Genomic DNA, 20,624 nt, shown 5'->3' on the forward strand with positions numbered 1-20,624 from the left:
TGCAAGACCCCAATATTGAAGACCAACCTTAATAGTTATAAGTACATAAAGAAGAGAATTAAACAATAAATTGTACAATTAGAGGTTGTATAAAATAAATACTAGCAACTGTTCAATTAAGGGGTTATGGGATATAATAATATGGGATGGAATGTGAAAAGTTGAATGGTGTGGACATTCACACTAATTATAATATTCATAGCATAAAAATTGAACTTTGATAGTTTTTTTTACTAGCAGTGAGCAAAGAACATGGTTAAGAACTGGCCTAAAAAAAAATACAAAGTACACATTAAAACTATTTTTTGATATAGATAGATTTTCTAAATATTGATATTGATAGTGAAGGGGTATTACTGTTCCTAATTCACAGTACAAGATCCGTCCATGGGCTCATTGGTATCGACAATATGGATGTCGCGAGGGTGATAGGCCAACCATGTATCTACCCATCCCAAACAAAATTGTCCTCATAATTGTCAGCTACGTTTTGTGACAGCTGGGCTCACTGTTCCTACCAGGCCTCTCTTTTTTATTGGCTGTTGCGTGTTTTAAAAATGGTGGCAAGCACTGATTGATGAATTGAATAAACTAATTATTAATTATAGATTAATGACGAAAAGGAAGAGGCTCGCATTGATGACGCACGGGAACAGCTTTGGATTCACTGAACATCTCCATGGTTGTCTTGGTTTTTTAATTCACCCAAATCTATCGCCTCCAGCGAAACTGTTTGAAAACAAGTTTCCCATAAATCCAAGCTCCCAATCCCTGGATAAAGCTGTTCCCACTTGTCTCCATCTCGATTACTAAATTATCCCCACACTAACCAAATAAGACTACTATTCATTAATTTACTTGCCACTAGCATGGCTTGTTATGGTCAAGGCTGCCCCAGTGCCTCCTTGAATTTTTTCTTTTGTTATTATTGATTATTAAAAGTGGGATATGTATGTTTATAATTCTTTTTTTTTATTATTATTTTTCATGATTACGATTGCGATTCCAACCCCTTTTGGAGATTTTTTTTTTTTTGGGGGGGGCACTAGTTCAAAAACATTTCAAATAATGGCGCCCTACGACATGTCGCGGTCCAAACAATGCCGTAGCGCGCGTGGAATGAACGGACAGGATAGGAGGCCGGCAGAGACGGTGCGGGATCGGATGACTCAACGTGTGAACCAAAACACCGGTTTCCCACGGACCGGAAATATACCGAACTGCTGCAAATATAGTTAATAATTAATAATTAATAATTAATGTATTAATGCTTAATTGGAAAAAGAGATTAATCACGAAAAGGAATATTATACGATTGCGCCACCGAATTAAAAATCCTCGCCGCGTTCGCGAATTTTCTCCGACGTGAGAAAGTTCGTAGTCACCTCATCCTGGCTAGGGGACAGACCGTTCATTCGTAATGGCGGGTTCTAGGGTTTGGTGACCAACGGATAGTGGCGAGCCCTATGGAAATGCCCAGTAGGAGATCCAACTACACGCTGTTGAGCCAAGTCCCCGATGATCACTACGGCGGCGGAGCCGTGTCGTCGGGGACTGCTGCTCCCTCTTCGTTGTTTGGTTCTTCGTCTGGGGACGGCAAGAACATTAAAGGCAAGTTGGACAGAGGGTTTGATTGGGACTTGAGTACTGATCATAGAGTGACTCAGCAGGGGAACCGGATAGGAAATTTGTTTCCATCGATCGGGTTGCAGAGGCAGTCCAGTGAGAGCAGTTTTGGCGAAAGCTCGCTGTCAGGCGAGTATTATGCTCCGACTCCATCTACTGCAGCTGCAAATGAGATCGATGCCTTTGGGTATATGCATGATGATGGGGCCAGGATTGGTGGAGGCGCTGGTGTTGGGTCCGACTTAAGACCGAAGTTGACGGAAACTACGGTGCGAACAGCTGGGTCGTCTTCAGGAAAAAGCTGGGCGCAGCAGACGGAGGAGGGTTATCAATTACAGCTAGCTTTGGCGCTTCGGCTTTCATCCGATGCAACTTGTGCTGATGATCCCAATTTTCTGGATCCAGTCCCGGATGACTCTGTTTTGAGGTCGTCATCCTCGAGCTCTCCGGAGGCAGTGTCACATAGATTCTGGGTATGCTGATTGCATTCTATTCTCTGGTCTAGATTGTGTTATTAGATTTTGGTTGCAAATCCTGGTAATAGCTGTGGACAAGAGATTGGGCATATAGCGGTTTCATATGCGTTATTGTGTTGAGGCAAAAAACAAAAAAACAAAAGAAAAGAAAATTGTGGTATGGAGATATTAAGTCCCAGTAAATTGAAATATATGAATAGACATAATAGTTATCCTAGGGCTATGAGTATCATGATTGGCGGTTTGAGAGTTTTTATCTTTATGTTGTTTACGAGGCTATTAGCCAAATTATATACAATGGGCTCTTGTATGACGGTGCAGCGGTTCTATGATTGATATGGTTTCATAAATGAGTAATTCGCGTGAGTTCATCCCGTCTTTCTTGACTTCATCAACATGAAGATTAAATAACGTTGATCAAGACAAATTTGGGGGACAAACTTCTTTCAAACTCTTTAATCCTTTCCAGTGTAATGAGTGACGGGATGAACTATATTGCAACTTGTACTCAAGGAGGTTGCATCAGTCTAAAATCCTATTAACTTTTGTTTCTATAACAAACGTATAGTTGAATCTTGAATTATTATGTTAAGTCTGCTATAGGTTTCTGGGATTCCAGGTTTAAAGTGTCTTTTCTTTATTTTTCACTACCTGGCAAGTTGTCAGGCCTCCGGAGGAAACAGATCAACTAGTTGTTCCCTTGTCATAGGTATGACAGGAAGAAAGTTTGCTTCCTAGACTTTAACTTTTCAATTTTAGTTTGGAAAAATGTGTATGATATAGTGAATTCTACCGCATGGAGCATGGACAATTCTAAAGAGAGTTGTGTCCACGTCCAACTAATGTTAAACACTCACACAAAGGCACACTCTATAGTATGTATGAAACTCAAGATTTATCTCGTCACATTGTCCATGTCAATGGACACGCTTCATAGATTCCTTGCAATGTCAGCAGTTTATGCTGTTTTCTGATTGTTAACATGGCTCCTTAGTTTGTCCATATTATTGATTCGTTCTTTAGGCAATAACTGATTTCTTGGTCCTAAAGAAACTTTTTCCACTTTTGAATTTGCTTGGTCCTAGACTTTAGCTTTTCTATTTTAGTTTGGAAAAGCATGTATGGTGTTGTGAATTCTGCATTATGAAGGATGAATGAGCAAAAGCTTTGTATCAGATGAAATTGGCACCAGGAGATCACAGACACAATGGAGAGGCTTAAATATTTGTCTTGGCTATCACTTATTCAAGACAGAAACCTAAACATGGTTTTTTCATTGTCATGTAGATTAAATTCAACAGCAAAAAAGTCCCTTGCCTCTCTTCATTGCTCCACTTCTCTCATTTCCTGTTATTTTCCAGAAATTAATGGAGGAATGTGGAGTTAGTTCACATTGATGGATTTGCACCTCTTGTTGGTAGACACGCAAATTTATGATGTCTTCTTATTTAATAATGACCTCCAGGTTAATGGCTGCCTATCATACTCCGACAAAATTCCTGATGGCTTTTACTTAGTTCATGGGATGGATCCCTATGTGTGGACTATGTGTACTGATCTGCAGGAAAATGGCCGAATTCCATCTGTCGAATCACTGAAGTCTGTGGATCCTTGTGCTGACTCTTCACTTGAAGTAGTTTTGGTTGATCAGCGTAGTGATCCCAGCTTAAAGGAATTGCAAAATAGAGCGCATGGTATTTCTTTTGGCTGTGTAACATCAAAAGAGGTTGTAGACCAGCTTGCCAAGCTGGTTTGCAACCAAATGGGGTGGGTCTCCTTGGCATTCTCAGCATGAACTATAAGCTTAGTTTTTTAGTTATTTTATTCTAACTATGTTTCATTGATATAACAAGGGGTTCTGCATCTGTTGGGGAGGATGGCCTTCTTTCTACTTGGAGGGAGCGTAGTAACGATCTTAAAGATTGCTTAGGATCTGTTGTTGTTCCAATAGGCAGTCTTTCTGTTGGCCTCTGTAGACATCGTGCTACATTATTCAAAGTAAGTTTCTACTTCTCTGTGGTTATGCATCTGTGCTAATTGACACGTTTTTGTTCATTGATTTTATACAAGTGATCATTTTATCAAGTTTATGAGATAACATGCTTGATCTACGATATCTTCAGGTGCTAGCTGACACTGTTGATTTACCATGTCGGATTGCAAAGGGCTGTAGATATTGCTCTAGAGATGATGCTTCCTCTTGCCTTGTCCGTTTTGGACTTGATAGGTATTTGATTCATTATTATAGCATATGCATTGATTTTTGTAAGTTGTATTATAATTTAAAAAATTGTTCACTTCAGTTGTAACCATAGGAATGCAAATTTAAGAAAGGGCAGTGGGTGTAGCTAGCATTCTGAGATCATTCATGTGTATTAACATAAAATCAACTGTATGTTAGGATGCTGACACGTGTGATCTGATTCCTTATAATTACAGGGAATATCTGGTTGATTTAATTGGGAAGCCAGGTTGCTTGTGGGAGCCAGATTCCTTGCTCAATGGTCCATCCTCCATCTCATTTCCCTCACCCTTGTGCTTTCCAAGACTTAAACCAGCTGAACATACAATTGATTTCAGGTCACTGGCCAAGCAGTATTTCTCTGATTGTGTGTCCCTTGAGCTTTCTTTTGACAATAATTCTTCAGGTAGTAATCGTACATCTAAGCTTGTTTGGTGCTCTAAATTTGGGCCTGTTGTATACTGCTGTCATGTATTTGGATGATATGCCCATCCATTTCCATGATTTTTTTTTTCTTTTTAATTTTATAGCTGTCTAATCAATGATGAAATCATCTGCTTGAAGCTAACTATCCATAAGGAAATTGCCTTCCATTCAAACTTATTATGCATTTACTAAACAAGATGGTAGTAATGTTGCAGCTCTGTAACCTGAGTTTTCTGTCTGCTACTCTTTTTTTTTTCCGTCATTTTTTATTTGTATAAGCCATTACATGTCTCTTCATATGTTTGCTCTAATTATTTAACTATTGTATTTCCTTTTTGAGCTTGTATGTCCTAAGAATTTTTATTACTAATAAAGGGACAGAAATGCAGAATCCCTCCAATTCTACTTTAGTCAGAAAAAAAGAGCAGGGGATTCTGCTGTGATATTTAGGGTCTGCATCATGAAATTAGGAGAACATGTCAGTCTTGGGAGTTGGCATTATAATAATCTAAATACTGACAATCTGACATGCTAAAGTATCATCAGATGAAATTTGATTTGGGATACTTCTCTCTTTTTTTCCCTCTCTACCATAATGCTCTGTTGAGTACCATTATTAAATTCCTAATTCATGGATGAAAATAGTGGCAAAAACTGTCAGGAGTGTCAGCTAGTTTCCTTTAAAGATGGAAATTGAGTAGGAACGAAGTAGAACTTTTTGTTTAGTAATTATTGCATAAGGAGTGGCTGGGTTGATTATGGTCAAATTTTTGAGCTAGACAGCCTTTGGAAGAATGGTGGAAGGACGTATCCATCAAATAGATGCCCGTGTAAGATGTTTGACAGTGGTTATTGTATGCATGACCATGCAAACTGATATGCAGTTATGTATGTGTGATTTTTATTGCTAGTTTAAACTTTGAATTTGAAGCAAGTGACTATATAATAAATTTAATATTGAAGTAGCTGTTTTTGATGGCAACTCTGGGTTCTATATTTCAGAACAGTTCGATGGAAAGTGCAAGGACAGATATGACCCCAGGTCAATTTCAATTTCAAAGGAAAGCAACAGAACAAAAGATCATGGTTCTGAAGCATTTAATTCATATAAACCTTCCCAGAACATTGCAGACTCTAAGACTTCGGGCAAGGCTCCATTGCCTATAAATCATAACCTACCTCCTGGTCATAGAGATATGATGAAGCCTTTGGTACGTACAAATCTAAATGTGGATGCTATTGAGGGTAGGTGGTTTGTCGGTGGTAGCCAATTGGTTCCTGGCAGACCAAACATAGAATTAGGCATTGATATGGAGGATTTGGACATACCATGGAGTGATCTTGTTTTAAAAGAGCGAATTGGATCAGGTATGTCTCCTCCTTTACCAAATGAATTTTCTAGTCTTGCATCAAGAATTTCATGTAAAGATTTTGAAACAGCAGATGCTCTTCATTGTTACATGTTTCTTGCAATCAGCATTAGTAGTCATTAATTGAATTTGCTTCATTTTCAGGTTCGTTTGGAACTGTACATCGTGCTGAATGGAATGGCTCAGTAAGCAACTTATTTATTTGTTATTTAAACTGACACTGTAAAATCCATTGACTATATATTTGCCTCATGACACCTTTTTCATTAGGTTTGCGTCATTTCAATTTAGGTATCTGGCAGATACTAAGTAATCAAAACTTTGTTTACTTAGTGCAAGCATGTGTAAATAATAGATGCCAGACAGCATCCTTGCTAGCTGAATCTAAATTAGAAGGTTGAAACAAACACTTGCAATGCCCTATTGGCAAAAGAAGTATTGTTTCTGATCATTGAATGTGATAGCATGGTACTTAATTTTTTTGATGCATCTTTTTTCTGTAACTAGATATTTTTCCCCTGTGATGGATGGGATAGATGGTAATTTAAAAGTTCTTGGATAAAGTTTTGGGTGATTGCACTTATTTTTTTTTAACATATAAACCCCACTGAAATGTATAAAAAGCTGGAGTAATAAGAAAAAGTTGCATAGACACCAACAATATGTGTGAAGAAAAATTGAAAAAATATAGTTTCATGGGCCCTGGTACCGTATAGATTTTATATTTTATAACAATATTGATTCTGCTCGTGACTTTGTATAGATTATATTTGTTTTAATGAAAGGTCGTATTCTAGATTTCTGTTTTTTCTTCGCTCAAATTTATATGTATCTTCATGCTTTTAGGCAAACAAGCATTATTGTCTGAGAAACAGAAATTACATCGGGCTTGATTTCATTTTTTTTTTCATAGCAAGATTTTCGTTCTTAATACCAATCATCTCTAAATTGTTATCAACTGCTTCTGCTAAATGCTGTTGACGTTCAAACTACAATTGCTTATTATTTGTTGGTCCGTACCCATTAACAACAGAAACTGTTTTGTAGCCTGAATGTTGGCTGCAGTCAACTGGCTTCCCAATCTTCTTTCCTGTCGCTTGCTGATTGCAATTGAAGTCTAACCTTTTATTGTGAGATGTTTTAAAACTTTGTTCTACATCAGAGGGAATGTTTGTGATGGAACAACATTTCTCGATATTTTAATTTTAATTATGGGAGGAAAATGTGGGTTGCAGGCTTCAAAAATCTTAGTTTTATGATTTTATGATTTATTTGGTTTGAGGGAAAGTCTAGATTCTATCCTCTACCTTCTCCATCTCTCTCATTTTATTTGTTTGAATGTTATTGCTGTTTCATTATGCATTCCATATTTGACAGTGTCTTTTTGTTTCATCTCTGTGGATAGTATGACTTTCATCAGGATATCGGCATTGAAGTTTGAAGCTGAATTATTGATCTTTTGATACATTTCGTCCCTAATGATAATCTTCATATCCATTCATTCTTGTTTATATTTTCAGCTTGATTTAATTACAACTTTTAAAAACATCATGGCTTGCAGGAGGTTGCTGTTAAAATTCTTATGGAACAAGATTTTCATGCTGAACGTGTCAAGGAATTTCTGAGGGAGGTAATCTACATTTCTTAATTTGTTTTCTGCTGAAGTAATACCAGCTGCATTGGTTGTCGATGTGAGCTGTGTTTTCACCTTGTTAGGTTGCGATAATGAAGAGGTTGAGGCATCCAAACATTGTCTTATTGATGGGGGCAGTCACTCAGCCTCCAAACTTATCAATTGTCACAGAATACTTGTCAAGGTTTCACAACACCTCTACCGGTCACTCTTGACCGGAAATGATGAAATTATTTTTATGGTTATGATCTTCAACCCCTGCCAGCCTAAAAGATTGAACTAAACGCAGGGGTAGCTTGTACAGACTGTTGCATAAACCTGGTGCCAAAGAGATGTTGGATGAAAGGCGCAGACTCAGTATGGCTTATGATGTGGTATGCATATAAGAAATAGACATTATTTTAGTTTTGGTTTTCCTTATCTTTGAGAGTAGCAATGTTGTTGTCGTGTTCCCTGGTTAAATTTGTTGTTTAATGTGCAGGCAAAGGGAATGAATTATCTTCATAAACGTAACCCACCCATTGTTCACAGAGATTTGAAGTCTCCAAATCTTCTTGTTGACAAGAAATATACCGTTAAGGTAAAAAAATGAAGATTGGTCAGGCATTCTTAGTCTTGGGAGTTTGATCTAAAGTTTTTGGCTGAATTTCACTTCATTCTTCTCCTCCCTTTTGATTGAAATGCTTTGTTCTTCTTTTGCTAGCTCTCTTAGATTCTCTCCTGAGATGTTATTGATACTAATCTATATGATCTCCGATTCTCATTCTTTATCTCTAAGCAGGCATGAAAATACAATGTGTTAACTGCCGTCGTTTGTTGTTCCTATAGATCATAAGATGATTTATGGTGGCTTCTATGGAAAGAGGAATCCAATTAAGCAAACAATATGTTTGATTGATTAGTCTTTCGAGAGAAAATAGTAAAGACCTCATGATTTTTGCTGAAGTTACACGGAACTCCTTCAAAAATAATACAGGCCTCATGTTATTTTGTTCTTTTCCTTAAGGTCTGTGATTTTGGGCTTTCCCGTCTAAAAGCAAACACATTTCTCTCATCAAAGTCTGCAGCTGGGACTGTAAGTCATTCTTGACTACATGCATTTCCGTGTATATTTAGGTCACGTTTGTTTACTAAAATAAAATGAAATGGAATGGATTGAAAAAATAAAAGGTAAAAATAAGATGCTCATAGGAGATAGGGGAGCACGTTCATAAAGGGAGGAGTAATTTAGTTTATGGGGTTGGGAATCATGATTCATGTGATTTTTGAAGGGTTTGATGATTCCCACTTTTTTAGTATATTAATGAGTTTTATCATGCTTAATATGGGGGAAAGATGATTTAGTTTATTTTTGCCTTGATTTTTTTCAATTCATTTCATTTTATTTTATTCTAGTAAGCAAACGTGACCTTAATTTCCAATGTTTTTCAGTATGATACATTTAATTTCTCTCCTTTGATCCCATAGCCTGAGTGGATGGCTCCAGAAGTTCTTCGTGATGAGCCATCAAATGAGAAGTCTGATGTTTATAGCTTTGGCGTAATCTTGTGGGAGCTTGTGACATTGCAACAACCCTGGAGCAATTTGAATCCAGCACAGGTCAGTTGTAACCCTGCCTAACACCTGAAATTACCTATGATCTGATGCTTGTAAGAAAATAGGGTTCAATGACCAATGGGGTGGGATTGGTGATGGGAATTCCAAAATGGCTGCAAACATGCATTTTGGTTGTTGTGTGTATTAAGGCCAACCAAGTACGGAAACTACACTATTTAAGATGCCTTTGTGGTGCACTTGATTATTGTTTTTAATGTGTCGTCTCATATGATGCTTGAACGTTTGCATATATGGATGCTTTGACTTGCATGCATATCATTTTCATTTTTAGGTCAAGCATTTTTAATGTGTTAGATGCAGAGGAATTTGTAGCGCTTCAGTCTTCATTTGGACATATTTTCTTGCAGGTTGTGGCAGCTGTTGGTTTCAAGGGCAAAAGGCCTGAGATCCCACGTGATTTGAATCCTCAAGTAGCTGCAATAATTGAGGCTTGCTGGTCCAAGTGAGTTAATTTACATCTTACTGATATTCTGCTTTAATATGCCATTATGGCATGTTTGGATTAATGGGAATTTAGATTTGGATTCAAATCCAAATCTAATTCCATCTCTTATTACATTTCCTTTATAATTTCAAATTTCCCCAATATCTATTCATTTGAAATTCAATTATTTCAAACGCCTTGTTTTCTTTGTATTTTTATTATTGATATCTCTGTGATTCTTGTATTTTTTTTTTATTCTCTCGTTGATTGAAAAATATAAGTGAACTCATCAATTTTGATTTTTCGTTTTGAATTTCAACTCGTCTCTCTTCTTCATTTGAAATTTTTTTAAATTATTTGAGCAAAGAATTTTGAATATAAGTTCTAAATGTGAGATTTGAAATGTAAGATTTTAAATCTAAAATTCAAATTCAAATCTATCAATCCAAATACTACCTTATAAATTTTATTGATACATATGATTTACTGCAGTGAGCCCTGGAAACGTCCTTCTTTTGAAAGTATCATGGATTCTTTGAGACCATTGATCAAACCCCCTACACCTCAACCTGGTCGCCCACCATTACTTTCCTGAATGGCTGGAATCTGGAGTTATTCATGCACATACTACGGAACTTTATTAGATTTGATGTCTAACAGGACTATGCTGTTTTACTTTTTAGGAATTCCAGGTGCGTACCAAAATTTGTATCTGGCTGAGACATAGTGCTTCGCTTCTTCTGGGTAGTGTTTGTTTGTTGGTATGGGGGACTGTATATCAATTTCTTTTAACGGAGGCAAGCAAGCAAGCAATGTTAAAATCTAGCTACATTTCAAATCGTTTTTTCTGAGTTTGGGTTTTTTGTCAAATTTTTTGCAGCATGTCCTGGTTCTTTTGACCGCACCGGACCATGCTTTTTCTGTAAATAAAGAAGGCGGGAAAGGAAGACAAACTAATGCTTGTTCTTGTTTACTTGTTTGCAGAGTCAATTGTATAGTTGTGTCCTAATTGGAACTAAGAAATCTGATATGCAACGGAAAGCGGTCCTCCACGTTTATTCCAACAGAACTATTGTTTGATCAGGTGATACTGTAATTGCATGAAGAAATGTTGTATAATTCTTTTATCCCCGATTTTGTATGTAAATTCTCCATTATAATTTGATTCAGTTAATGATAAGCAGCGTTGCTTGCATTTTTGAACATTTTGTTGGGCATTAATGGCTGTGATCATGGTTGAAGGCAGTCAATGAAATGAGTACACAATGACTGTCACCCCCTTGCTGCGGGAATTCAACTAACATCCAAAGAAATATTTTGTTAGCAGCAACTTTGTGACTTTTGGCCTAATCGCGGTTGAAAAGAAGTCACTTGCAAAAATCAACCCCTTGATTGAGGAAGCATCTAGAATGTTGGGTAGGGCTTCCATCCATATTCAGTCTTAATTACGGGCGGCAATGAATCAATTTCAAGGGTCTGTTGATTGAGTCATGACTTTCTAACAAATTCGATATTTTCCTTTCCATTTTCTTTTTAAAAATTGAATAAACTTGAATGATTAAATGGTTTAAATAATTTGTGTGACAATCGGGTTGAGTATAAATGAATAATAGGGGAATCAAGGCTCCTTGATCAAGTTGAGTATGAGTCATATGTGTGGACAAAAGATCATGTTTGAGTTTTATTTTAATTGAAGATGTGTTTGACCGCGAGATGATCTGCCGGCCAGGTGGAAAAGAAATATTGAATGTTACATATCATTAAACTCGGTGCATTTTGTAGTACTTAGTCCTTGCTGTCCAGGCATCTTTTAGAAATAGGTTTTTGGAGATTAAGATGGAGCTGATAATTTAGGCACGCTATGCTTATCGGGACTGGGCTTATAGTTCATACTCTCTTAAAAAAAATTTATATAATCAAGTTTAGTCCAAATATTTTTTTGGCTGGATTTGGGATGGCCTATCGAGTTTAGTCAATGTTATTAACTTTGTATATAGAGAAAGTTAGAAATTTTAATGATCAAGTTTATTCAGATTGAGTTTAAAGTATCTCATTTTTTTAAAAAAGTTCATATAGTTAAGTTTGGTTTTAACATTTTTTGAGTAAGTTTAGGCTTAGTTTGAATTATTGGTTCTAAATTAAATTTGTTTTTATAATATTATTTTATTTAAATTCATTAATTATGAGAGATAGATTAGTGCAAATGTGGTAAATATTGTTATCTTAATATTAGTTTGTTAGACTTTAGTTTTGCAAATGTATTTATGATGAATTAAAAAATAAACCCACATTAAAAAGTACTTCATTCCTTTGGCAATAGATAGAACAAGCGGAAAAGCGGCATGCTTCTATTCTCTTGCACGATTTGACGAAATGAAGGGAGAATATCAGTAAAGTCTTAAAAGAGGTCTCTAATAAATAAATAAAACGATTTATAAATATTAATTCTTACAGTATACAATAATTTCAATTACAATTTGAGAATTATATTTAAATTTTAATATTTTATTTATAATTGAAACTTACATTTATAATTATTTAAAATTTGAAACCATATTGACACCTTATTTTTCAAAAAAGTTTACTATAAACTTAACTGTTGTTAATTTTCTCTTTTACAGCTTTGGTGCCATCCTTTCTAGAATGAACGCACATAGGAGGCAAGCAGCTAGCAAAACGACTGCAACCCATTTGGTTTTAAAAAAATAAAGTTGTAAACAATGATCCCCCATCTTTAAAGTGTTGCAAACAGTGTTTTAAAAATCAAACCGGATCGGATGATTCAACTACTAATCAAAATGGCTTGGTCCAACTAATTGGGTCAATTTAGCAGTTGAATCAAATTGACTCGACCAATTTTGAGAGAATCAAATTTGACTCAGAAATTAAAACAGGTCAATCTAGTTAAAAGCCAAACAAATTAAAAAAGAAAAAAAATTTAGGATAAGTCGTTCAAATTCGTATTTTTTCTTTTCTAATCTATAGTTCTCTTATGTTTTCTCTTATCTCATCTCTGATCTCTCTACAGCTTAGGCTCAATGACCTTTCTTCTAGCCTCTGCATCAAACTCTAACAATCTAGCCTATGGTATCAAGATTAGAAGCTCATGAGTTGTGAAATGATGACATGCCTCCAGCTTCAATGTTTTGCTTCAAGATTGCAAACTTGTGCCGACATGTCTCTGTCTTCAACTCCAACGGTTCAGGTGTCTAGCCTATGATATCAAGTTTCCAAACACCATCAATAAATTAATATTTTATTTTTATATTTATGTATATAAATATTATTTTTATTTAATTTTTATATCATTAGTTTTACTGTCAATCTAATCGATTGAACTATAAAAATCATGATTTGTTATTTTTTTTAGTTTGACATTGGATTCAGGTTTCAAAACATTGGTTGCAAACCCCTTTTCCTTGATGTCATGGACCATAAAAGCCATTTCCATTTCCTTTCAGTTTCGGCGTCAAGTTTATTATCCTTACAATCAGTGCCTGCTACAAGTCTTTACGGTATAAATTTGTTGATCTTCAGTAATAATACCCACAAGACCAGGGACGAATCCAGGACGAAATACTTGGGTGGGGGGATTAGAGAATAAGAAAGTTATAGGGAGGCTAAAAATTTTTACATATTATTTTACGAACGTAAAATATAAAAAAATTATGTTCTTTTTGTGGAAATAAAAAAAAAAAAAAGAACATCATCATCCACATCATCAAATGTAACGAGGGAGGTAGGTTGATTCGCATTTTCTTTCTGTTTTCCCTCTGCCTTAGGGCATTGCCAACTGTCTTCAGAACATTGGCTAAACAGCAATGAGCATTCATTGTGCACATCTCTGTTTTCAAAAGACCAGACTACTTGTACTCTTTATCTTTCTTTATCAAACTTGATCCAAGTTTTCAAATAATAATTTTGACAGGACAGGAATCATAAAAGAAATTGATGTTTAGGAATAAAGAAAATGACCGTGAAATTATCAGGCGTATTCCACCGTGGCGATCCTCTGCGTTCCCATTGAGGAGCAGGGTTTAGATCATTCATGTATATTTGGATTGGTGATGGTGACCTGACAGGAATTTGAGTCTAACAGAAGATGTTAGTCCTTCACAGCCTTCTGAAGCAAGGCTAGTACATTAAGCTGGATTGCCTCCTTCATATGGGCAATAACAAAAAATCTAGTTAAAATCAATCAATTTTTTTAATTTTTAAATATTAAATTGAACAATAAGTAATGAGTTAGGGTGTTGTTAATTAGATAAGTTGTTTAATTACTATACCACTCCTGAATATAAGATGAAATTAATAAACTCTGCATTTATTAAAAAATATTAGTTATAATCTTAAAATTGTACAAATAATAATAATAATAACTTTCCAATTCTACGCTTTGTCTTATAAATAAGGAGTAAAATTTAAAAAAATATTTTAAATTTGTCTTATATTTAGAAAAAAAACTTTTAAATTTTATCTTAAATTAAGGAGTGGAGGGAGTGACTAGAAAATATCAAAGTAAATGATTATTTAGAAAAAAATTAATTAATGCTTTAGACAATTTAGAAGAGCGTCATAATAAAGACCAAATAGGAGAGTTTGATCGCAAGAAAGAAATGATCAAGCATGAAATTTGAGAAATTAACATTAAAATCATTGCTATTATTATAATTGAGCTACTGAATATCAATATCAACATCAATTCAATTCATTCAACATTTATATAAATCTTGTGGTTTCCATCTAATTGGTCAAAAAAATATTAATTCTCATTAATTAATAGATTTTATGTTAACATTAATATGAAAATTTCTCTCAATTCATTAATGAGATTTAATTTATTTTTTTATTTTTTATGTATTTTCAATCTACTTTCATGAAAATATTTAATGAGATTTAATTTATTTTTTTATTTTTTATGTATTTTTAGTCTACTTTCATGTGAGCACGCATTCAAAAGCAGTCTCATTTTTAAATTTCCTTGATTATTACTGTTAATTCCATCCGACAATCTTTCTCCATTCATTGTTTTTTTTAATGCCTTTTCAATTTTCTTGATCGATGAAATTTAATTTATTTTTTATTTTTTATATATTTTTAATTACTTTTATAGGAACATTTATTCAAGAGCAATCTCATGTTAAATTTTTTTTATTATTAACATTAACTTCATCTGACTATCATTTTGATTTGTTGCACTTTCTAAAAAAAAAAAGATGGATCTCTTTAAAATCTTTCTTGCATCCATATTCATGAAAATATAATTTATGTCATAATTTATAAATTAGTGTCTAATTTTTTTATGTAATCAAAAATGAAGATTTATCAAGAATTCTAAATTTTTTTTTCTAATATTCTTTAAGCTCTCTAATAGCAATATTTTTTAGACAGATTTTTTATTATATATTCAAAAAATAAAGATAAAATGTGTATAAATAAATTATTTTAAAAAATAATTAAATAAATAAAATCTAAAAAATTTAACCATTTCAAATGTGTTGATATTTATCTTAAATTTTTTAATTTTAACTCATGCAAAATACGAAAAATTATCTAAGTTAATTTCCATTGGCCGAGCGAGCAAGCAAGGATGTGAAATCTTATGACGTTGACAGTGGGCCATAATCTGGCAAAAACAAAAAAAACAAAGACAGTGGGCCATGAGAAATCCTTGAGCCCCATAAACAAAAGGAAAAATTTCATTTAAATTCACAAAAAAAAAAACTTCTAAATTTTAAAGTAAGCTATAAATGCTTATTATTTAATTTAAATTATAAGTATAAAATTTAAAATTTAAAATTTAAAATTTAAAAATATTTTTTAAATTTTACAAGATGTTTCAATATTAAATTTTCTTTTGTGGGCATTTTGCTGTAACTTTTTTAAAATAAAAATCCAAAACAAAGTTTTAGTGCTTCGTGATTGGTTAGCAGACTTAGCTTCGCCTCCAAGGAATGAAACCCAGCTCTCATAATATCTGACCAAGCCAGGACACGAGACCTAAATATCTGCCACATATGTGGGCCCCGCTGTCCCGCTCATAACAGCCACTAGCACCACGGTTACTGCAACTGTGTCAAAACCTTCATCCTCAACCAAGAAAACCTAGAAAAAATCAGGGGGAAAAAAAAACAACCTCAAAACTAAGGAACCAAGAAAACGAACGTAACTGCCAGGAAACCATCTCAAAGGTCGGCGCTTTCTCTGTGTATCAGATGGAGCCCAGGCCAACCCCACCCTGGAACCCAATCTCCAATGGACTCTTGCTCTACTTCTACAGCAGCTACAAGAAGAAGAAGGGTCGACGAAGACCCTCCACCGCCTTTCTACCTCCTTTTTTGAGATTTTTCTCGAAAACCTTGTCGGCAACACCCGCTATTATTACTGTTGCCTTCCCAAACTTATAAAAACCTGGGCTAATCCTTTACGTTGCAGACTAGGCATACCATTCTTTTATCTTTTTTGCGCGTTGTGAATCAGTCCACTGTTTGGTCCCCTATCAACATGAATCCAATAGACGAAGGTCTATCAAATTCTCCAACGAGATCAAAGGGTAAAGCTCCGGCTGACACGTCTTCTTCGGGTCATTTGGAGCAGGAAATATACGGGTTCTCTCCTATGGAATTGAGTTCTGGAGCATTCGGAAATGCCTTAGCTAGTCTCTCAATGGCGGACATTGGCCTTTCTGGCCATTCTTCTTCGTCTTTGTTTGATTCTCCTTTCATGGAGTTGAGAGCATTCTCAACCATGAGCCCAACTTCTCTGGCTTCTCCTCCTCTTCCTCCTGTTAGTGATGAGAGAGCTCCTTCGGTTCCAACAACTGTCAAGGAGGAGACCGGATTAATAGAAACAAGCGGTGAGTTGGAGGACGCTGATGTGCCACAGCCGCTTGAGTGTTTACAGGAGAATCCGATTCCGCCATTTCTTTGGAAAACCTACGATCTGGTGGATGATCCATCGCTGGATCCGATCATATCATGGGGCTCGACTGGTGCTAGTTTCGTGGTATGGGACCCTGTGGAATTTGCAAGGATCGTCTTGCCACGGAATTTCAAGCATAACAATTTCTCAAGTTTTATCCGCCAGCTAAATACTTATGTGGGTATTGCTTTAACACAGCCCGGAAAGGCTGCTGTGTTCTGTATGTAAATAATGTTTGCCTTTTAATTTTGCCCCTTTAATTTGTGTTGTATTTTCTCCCTTTCCTTGTATTTGTTGTACTAGTTCTTCCCTATGTTTGGTGTTTATTTTGTAACCAGGATTGGTAATTGAAGATCGACCATGTATATATGAAGAGTACACTGTATCAACTGGAATGTATCTTGTGTATCTTTGCACTCCTTTGTTGCTTGGATTTTCTCTGATGGATGTGTTCTTGATATATATGTGTTTCTGCAGCTAGAGTGGGACAAAGCTGCTCCTCTCTTTCTTGTTTGGCCTGTCGTTTGTTCAAAGCCAACTTATAAATATCCGCCTTCTCTTTGTAGTAGTTATGAGGTCTACATTCCCAAGAGTAACTTTGTTGGTGAAATCTTTGTAACTAATGGGACTGAATAATTATAGCTTGGTTCAGATGTTTTGTCAATTCCATTGTAGCTAGGATTGAGAGATTGGCGATTGAAGGAATATTTGGCCTGCTGAGTTTCTTCTGTTGGAAGGATGTTATCTTCAACAAGTTGTATCCCAGGTTTCTGTGGGGAATTTGAAATTCTACTACAATTTGATTGTTGTTAAATGCCACCATCTTAATAAATTCCTTCTGTCTGTGTAAAGCTTGTTATTGCTTCCAGATTGCATACTAAAACACAGCACCATCTTCTCTTGATGGCATATCTTTTGGTGACTAAACGGTTTTATATCTTAAACTTTGGTTAATATTTGTTTCATTTTCCTCTCGTTTCCATGCCTTGGGGTCACTTCTGCTTCTACCCTATTCATTTTTCAAGTCTCTTTGGCATTTTTATCCAGGGGTTCCGCAAGATTGACCCTGATAAATGGGAGTTTGCGAATGAAGGTTTCAAGCAAGGGAATAGACATCTATTGAAGAACATACAAAGGCGCAGGTCGCTGCAATCCCCACATGCTGGTAATCTTGGCCCATCTACTGAACCAGGAAAGTCTAGAGTTGAGGTCGAGATTGAAAAACTGAGAAAGGAGAGGAGTATATTAGTCCAAGATTTGGTTGATTTGCAGCAACAACAGAGAAGGACTGTTCAAGAGGCGGGACAAGTGAACCAGAAGCTTGAGTCTGCTGAACAGAGACAGAAACAAATGGTTTCTTTCTTGGCGAAGTTGTTTCAAAATCCAGCATTTGTAACCCGCCTGAGAAAACAGAAGGAACTGACAGGTATAGATTCTCCAAGAGTGAGAAGGAAGTTTGTCAAGCAGCACCAACACAAAACATCAGGCTCTTTGAATGAAGGGCAGATTGTAAACTGCCAACCTGATTGGAGAGACATTACCAATCTTTCTGAAACTCCGGTGCTGAATCCAATTTCTTTTGAACAGTCTCCTGACTACCCTTCACAGGGTTGGGCAAGAGAACTTAGTTCAGTAGCAGAAAATCCGGAAGTTCAAGCTAATGGTGTTGTATCATATGAACTGGCTGCAGCGAATGAGATGACAACTCCAAAGATCATGGGAGAAGGATCGTCAAGCTCAGGGCTTCAAGGTCCTCTTTTGAAAGGAGAAAACGTCATGAGACCTAATCAGGAAGTTATCCTAGAGGATCTGACGAGGGAGAAGGGCTTTTCAATGTTTTACCCGCCTGAAACTGAGAGTGTTACATGGAACCCGAGCTTTAATGTTAGCGGTGCTACTTCTAGCTCTGTGAATGTTCTGTGGGACGATCCAATTCCAATCAATTTGAAGTGCCAGAATTTGGAGTCACAGGTGGCATGTCAGACCTTTGGGATATAAACTATGTGCAAGAAACGGGAAATTCAGGTTTCTATGACGATAAGTGGCCAGCTGATGAATTCCCTCCAAAAGAAACAGAAGGTCAGGCTGATCGGCCGAAAGATGATAGATCTAAGAATATTGATCCATAGGGCTTTGCTTCTGCGCTTGTTGCCCTTGGATCCTTAATATGCTTTAGTTCCTAGGATTTTTATTAGTGAACTATTCGATTGTCAAAGGGAATTCGACACCCCCTTTCTAATTCTTAATTTCCATATTTATTTATTCATTTATTTTTATTAATGGTATAAATTATTTTATCCCCTGATGGATGCGAACAAGTGCAAGTTTGTGACTCAATGTATTGGAAAACCTCTTCCTTTGAGTTTTGACCGGCATGTTTTTTGCACTGCCTTTTTTGATACCAAATGGAAAAGCGAAATCCTGAAATGATATGCTATTCAAATGAGACCTGGTAAATTTCTTGTTATTTTCTCCCTCGCCGGCTGCATGCCTGTTTATTCAATTTATGGGATTGGCTGTTATTCTCTAACATGACATAATTTATTTTGTTTTGCATAACCGTGGTTTTGTAACCCAAAAATATTGGGAGTTCTTTTTTTTTTTTTAAGTAAGTTTCTTTTTTCTTTTTAAACCCCGTGGAAATCTGCTCAAGAAAGAGTTTTGTACACGTGTGAGTAGTGAGAATCATAAAATATCTAATATTATAATTTGGGGTTTTTTAAGTTCGTGTTTAGATTATTTAACAACACTGATGCATTTTATCTTATATTATGGGGCATGATAGATTATCCAAATTGATCTGATACATGTGATTGGATTGGCTTTTAGAAGCAATAATTCATTGTAGTAGTTGAATTCTCAACATAAATAAAATGAGAGGAAAAAAAGCTAGGGGGAGTATTAAGAAAGACTTTTAAAAATTGTGAAGTATGCTATTTTTGAATGTAAGTGTACAAGAGGAACACCTTCGATTAATTTAACCTGAGTTTACGATGATTTTTGGGAGCCAAAACTTGAGTACTTAGAACAGAAACATATACGCGTTGTGCCCAAGAAGAAACTTGAGAAAGAATGAGAGAACTATATCGAGCAACTTGAAACATGGACGCCGTACACCAAGAAATATCTCGTAGCCCAAGCTCATTCTCCACTTCAGAGATACAATTGGAGGTATAAAAACAGCGTAATTGAAACGAAAAAGTTTCAAGTGCAAATAGAGAATCTGCGCCACTAATTTTATGACTCCGTGGACGTGATTCACTGATTCAAATCACAGAGCCATTTTGCAGCGATCAAAATTGAACAAGGATGTTAAAATCGCTCCAGAGACACGCGCACAAGAATGCTCAACAAATTCATGTTACCTCAGTTTGCTTATATTGTTCAGAAACTGATCTATGGGTTTATCTAATGGTAGACTACAGCAGAACTGGTGGGAGAGTAGAGGATAACCATAATGCCCTGAAAAAAGAAAATGCAACCAACAGCACCTCCATTAGAGTAGGTTAAGATTTAAAAATCTTCCTTCTTCCTTTTCGATGCATGTTCTTGTTGGCTTCTCTGCGTTCCCTCTTCACTCCTTTTGCTTTATTCAGCAAAGCTATTTCTCCAGTCTAATCAAAGTAAATTGTGAGGAATGATCCTTTTATTCAAGGAGTAGACCAGGAAAATGTATAATGGTAGGAAGGCACGCAGTTCTATGCCGCCACGAAATACTGTTTGTCAATTGTGTTTTCGCCCAAAAAAAAAAAATAATAATATACGCAAATATGAGGTTTTTATTGTTTTGGGGCAACATGCAAGATATGCAGTAGAATAATTATCTAGTATTGCAATCATTTCCTATATTTGATTTTTTTTTTGTTTTGGTGACATGACGTGGAGTATG

At 35.7% G+C, this 20,624-nt stretch overlaps 2 protein-coding genes across 4 annotated transcripts; both read left to right on the top strand.

Moving 5' to 3' along the window:
* The first annotated feature begins 1,301 nt into the window (after positions 1-1,301).
* Positions 1,302-11,019, top strand: LOC129313481 (serine/threonine-protein kinase CTR1-like). Of its 3 annotated transcripts, XM_054956639.1 has the most exons (16): positions 1,304-2,099; positions 3,568-3,869; positions 3,956-4,100; positions 4,226-4,329; positions 4,542-4,750; positions 5,773-6,138; positions 6,285-6,325; positions 7,702-7,770; positions 7,857-7,957; positions 8,063-8,147; positions 8,255-8,353; positions 8,780-8,848; positions 9,241-9,372; positions 9,738-9,832; positions 10,307-10,506; positions 10,799-11,019. In XM_054956639.1, the coding sequence occupies exons 1-15, from the start codon at positions 1,467-1,469 to the stop codon at positions 10,407-10,409; spliced, it is 2,553 nt and encodes an 850-aa protein (XP_054812614.1). In that variant the 5' UTR covers positions 1,304-1,466; the 3' UTR covers positions 10,410-10,506; positions 10,799-11,019. The 3 variants fall into 3 exon arrangements, with proteins under 3 accessions (XP_054812621.1, XP_054812631.1, XP_054812614.1); XM_054956646.1 differs by lacking the exons at positions 9,738-9,832; positions 10,307-10,506; positions 10,799-11,019 and having other exon boundaries at positions 1,302-2,099; positions 9,205-9,334; XM_054956656.1 differs by lacking the exons at positions 8,780-8,848; positions 9,241-9,372; positions 9,738-9,832; positions 10,307-10,506; positions 10,799-11,019 and adding an exon at positions 8,602-8,769 and having other exon boundaries at positions 1,302-2,099.
* Positions 11,020-15,884: 4,865 nt separating this feature from the next.
* Positions 15,885-19,015, top strand: LOC129288980 (heat stress transcription factor A-3-like). Its single transcript, XM_054925812.1, has 2 exons — positions 15,885-16,912; positions 17,783-19,015. The coding sequence occupies exons 1-2, from the start codon at positions 16,319-16,321 to the stop codon at positions 18,731-18,733; spliced, it is 1,545 nt and encodes a 514-aa protein (XP_054781787.1). The 5' UTR covers positions 15,885-16,318; the 3' UTR covers positions 18,734-19,015.
* The last annotated feature ends 1,609 nt before the right edge of the window (positions 19,016-20,624 follow it).

The sequence above is a fragment of the Prosopis cineraria genome, unplaced genomic scaffold (genome assembly GCF_029017545.1).
Source record: "Prosopis cineraria cultivar Desert tree isolate PC_DT_omini unplaced genomic scaffold, ASM2901754v1 PC1, whole genome shotgun sequence".
Taxonomy (NCBI): Eukaryota; Viridiplantae; Streptophyta; class Magnoliopsida; order Fabales; family Fabaceae; genus Prosopis; species Prosopis cineraria.

Bases quoted from the DNA above. Each gene is read 5' to 3' on its own strand.
- LOC129313481 (XM_054956639.1), top strand. From the start codon at position 1,467: ATGGAAATGCCCAGTAGGAGATCCAACTACACGCTGTTGAGCCAAGTC. The intron at 4,330-4,541 runs GTATTTGATTCA...TTATAATTACAG, and splicing joins GTCCGTTTTGGACTTGATAG to GGAATATCTGGTTGATTTAA. The intron at 8,849-9,240 runs GTAAGTCATTCT...TTGATCCCATAG, and splicing joins CAAAGTCTGCAGCTGGGACT to CCTGAGTGGATGGCTCCAGA.
- LOC129288980 (XM_054925812.1), top strand. From the start codon at position 16,319: ATGAATCCAATAGACGAAGGTCTATCAAATTCTCCAACGAGATCAAAG. The intron at 16,913-17,782 runs GTGGGTATTGCT...ATTTTTATCCAG, and splicing joins TCCGCCAGCTAAATACTTAT to GGGTTCCGCAAGATTGACCC.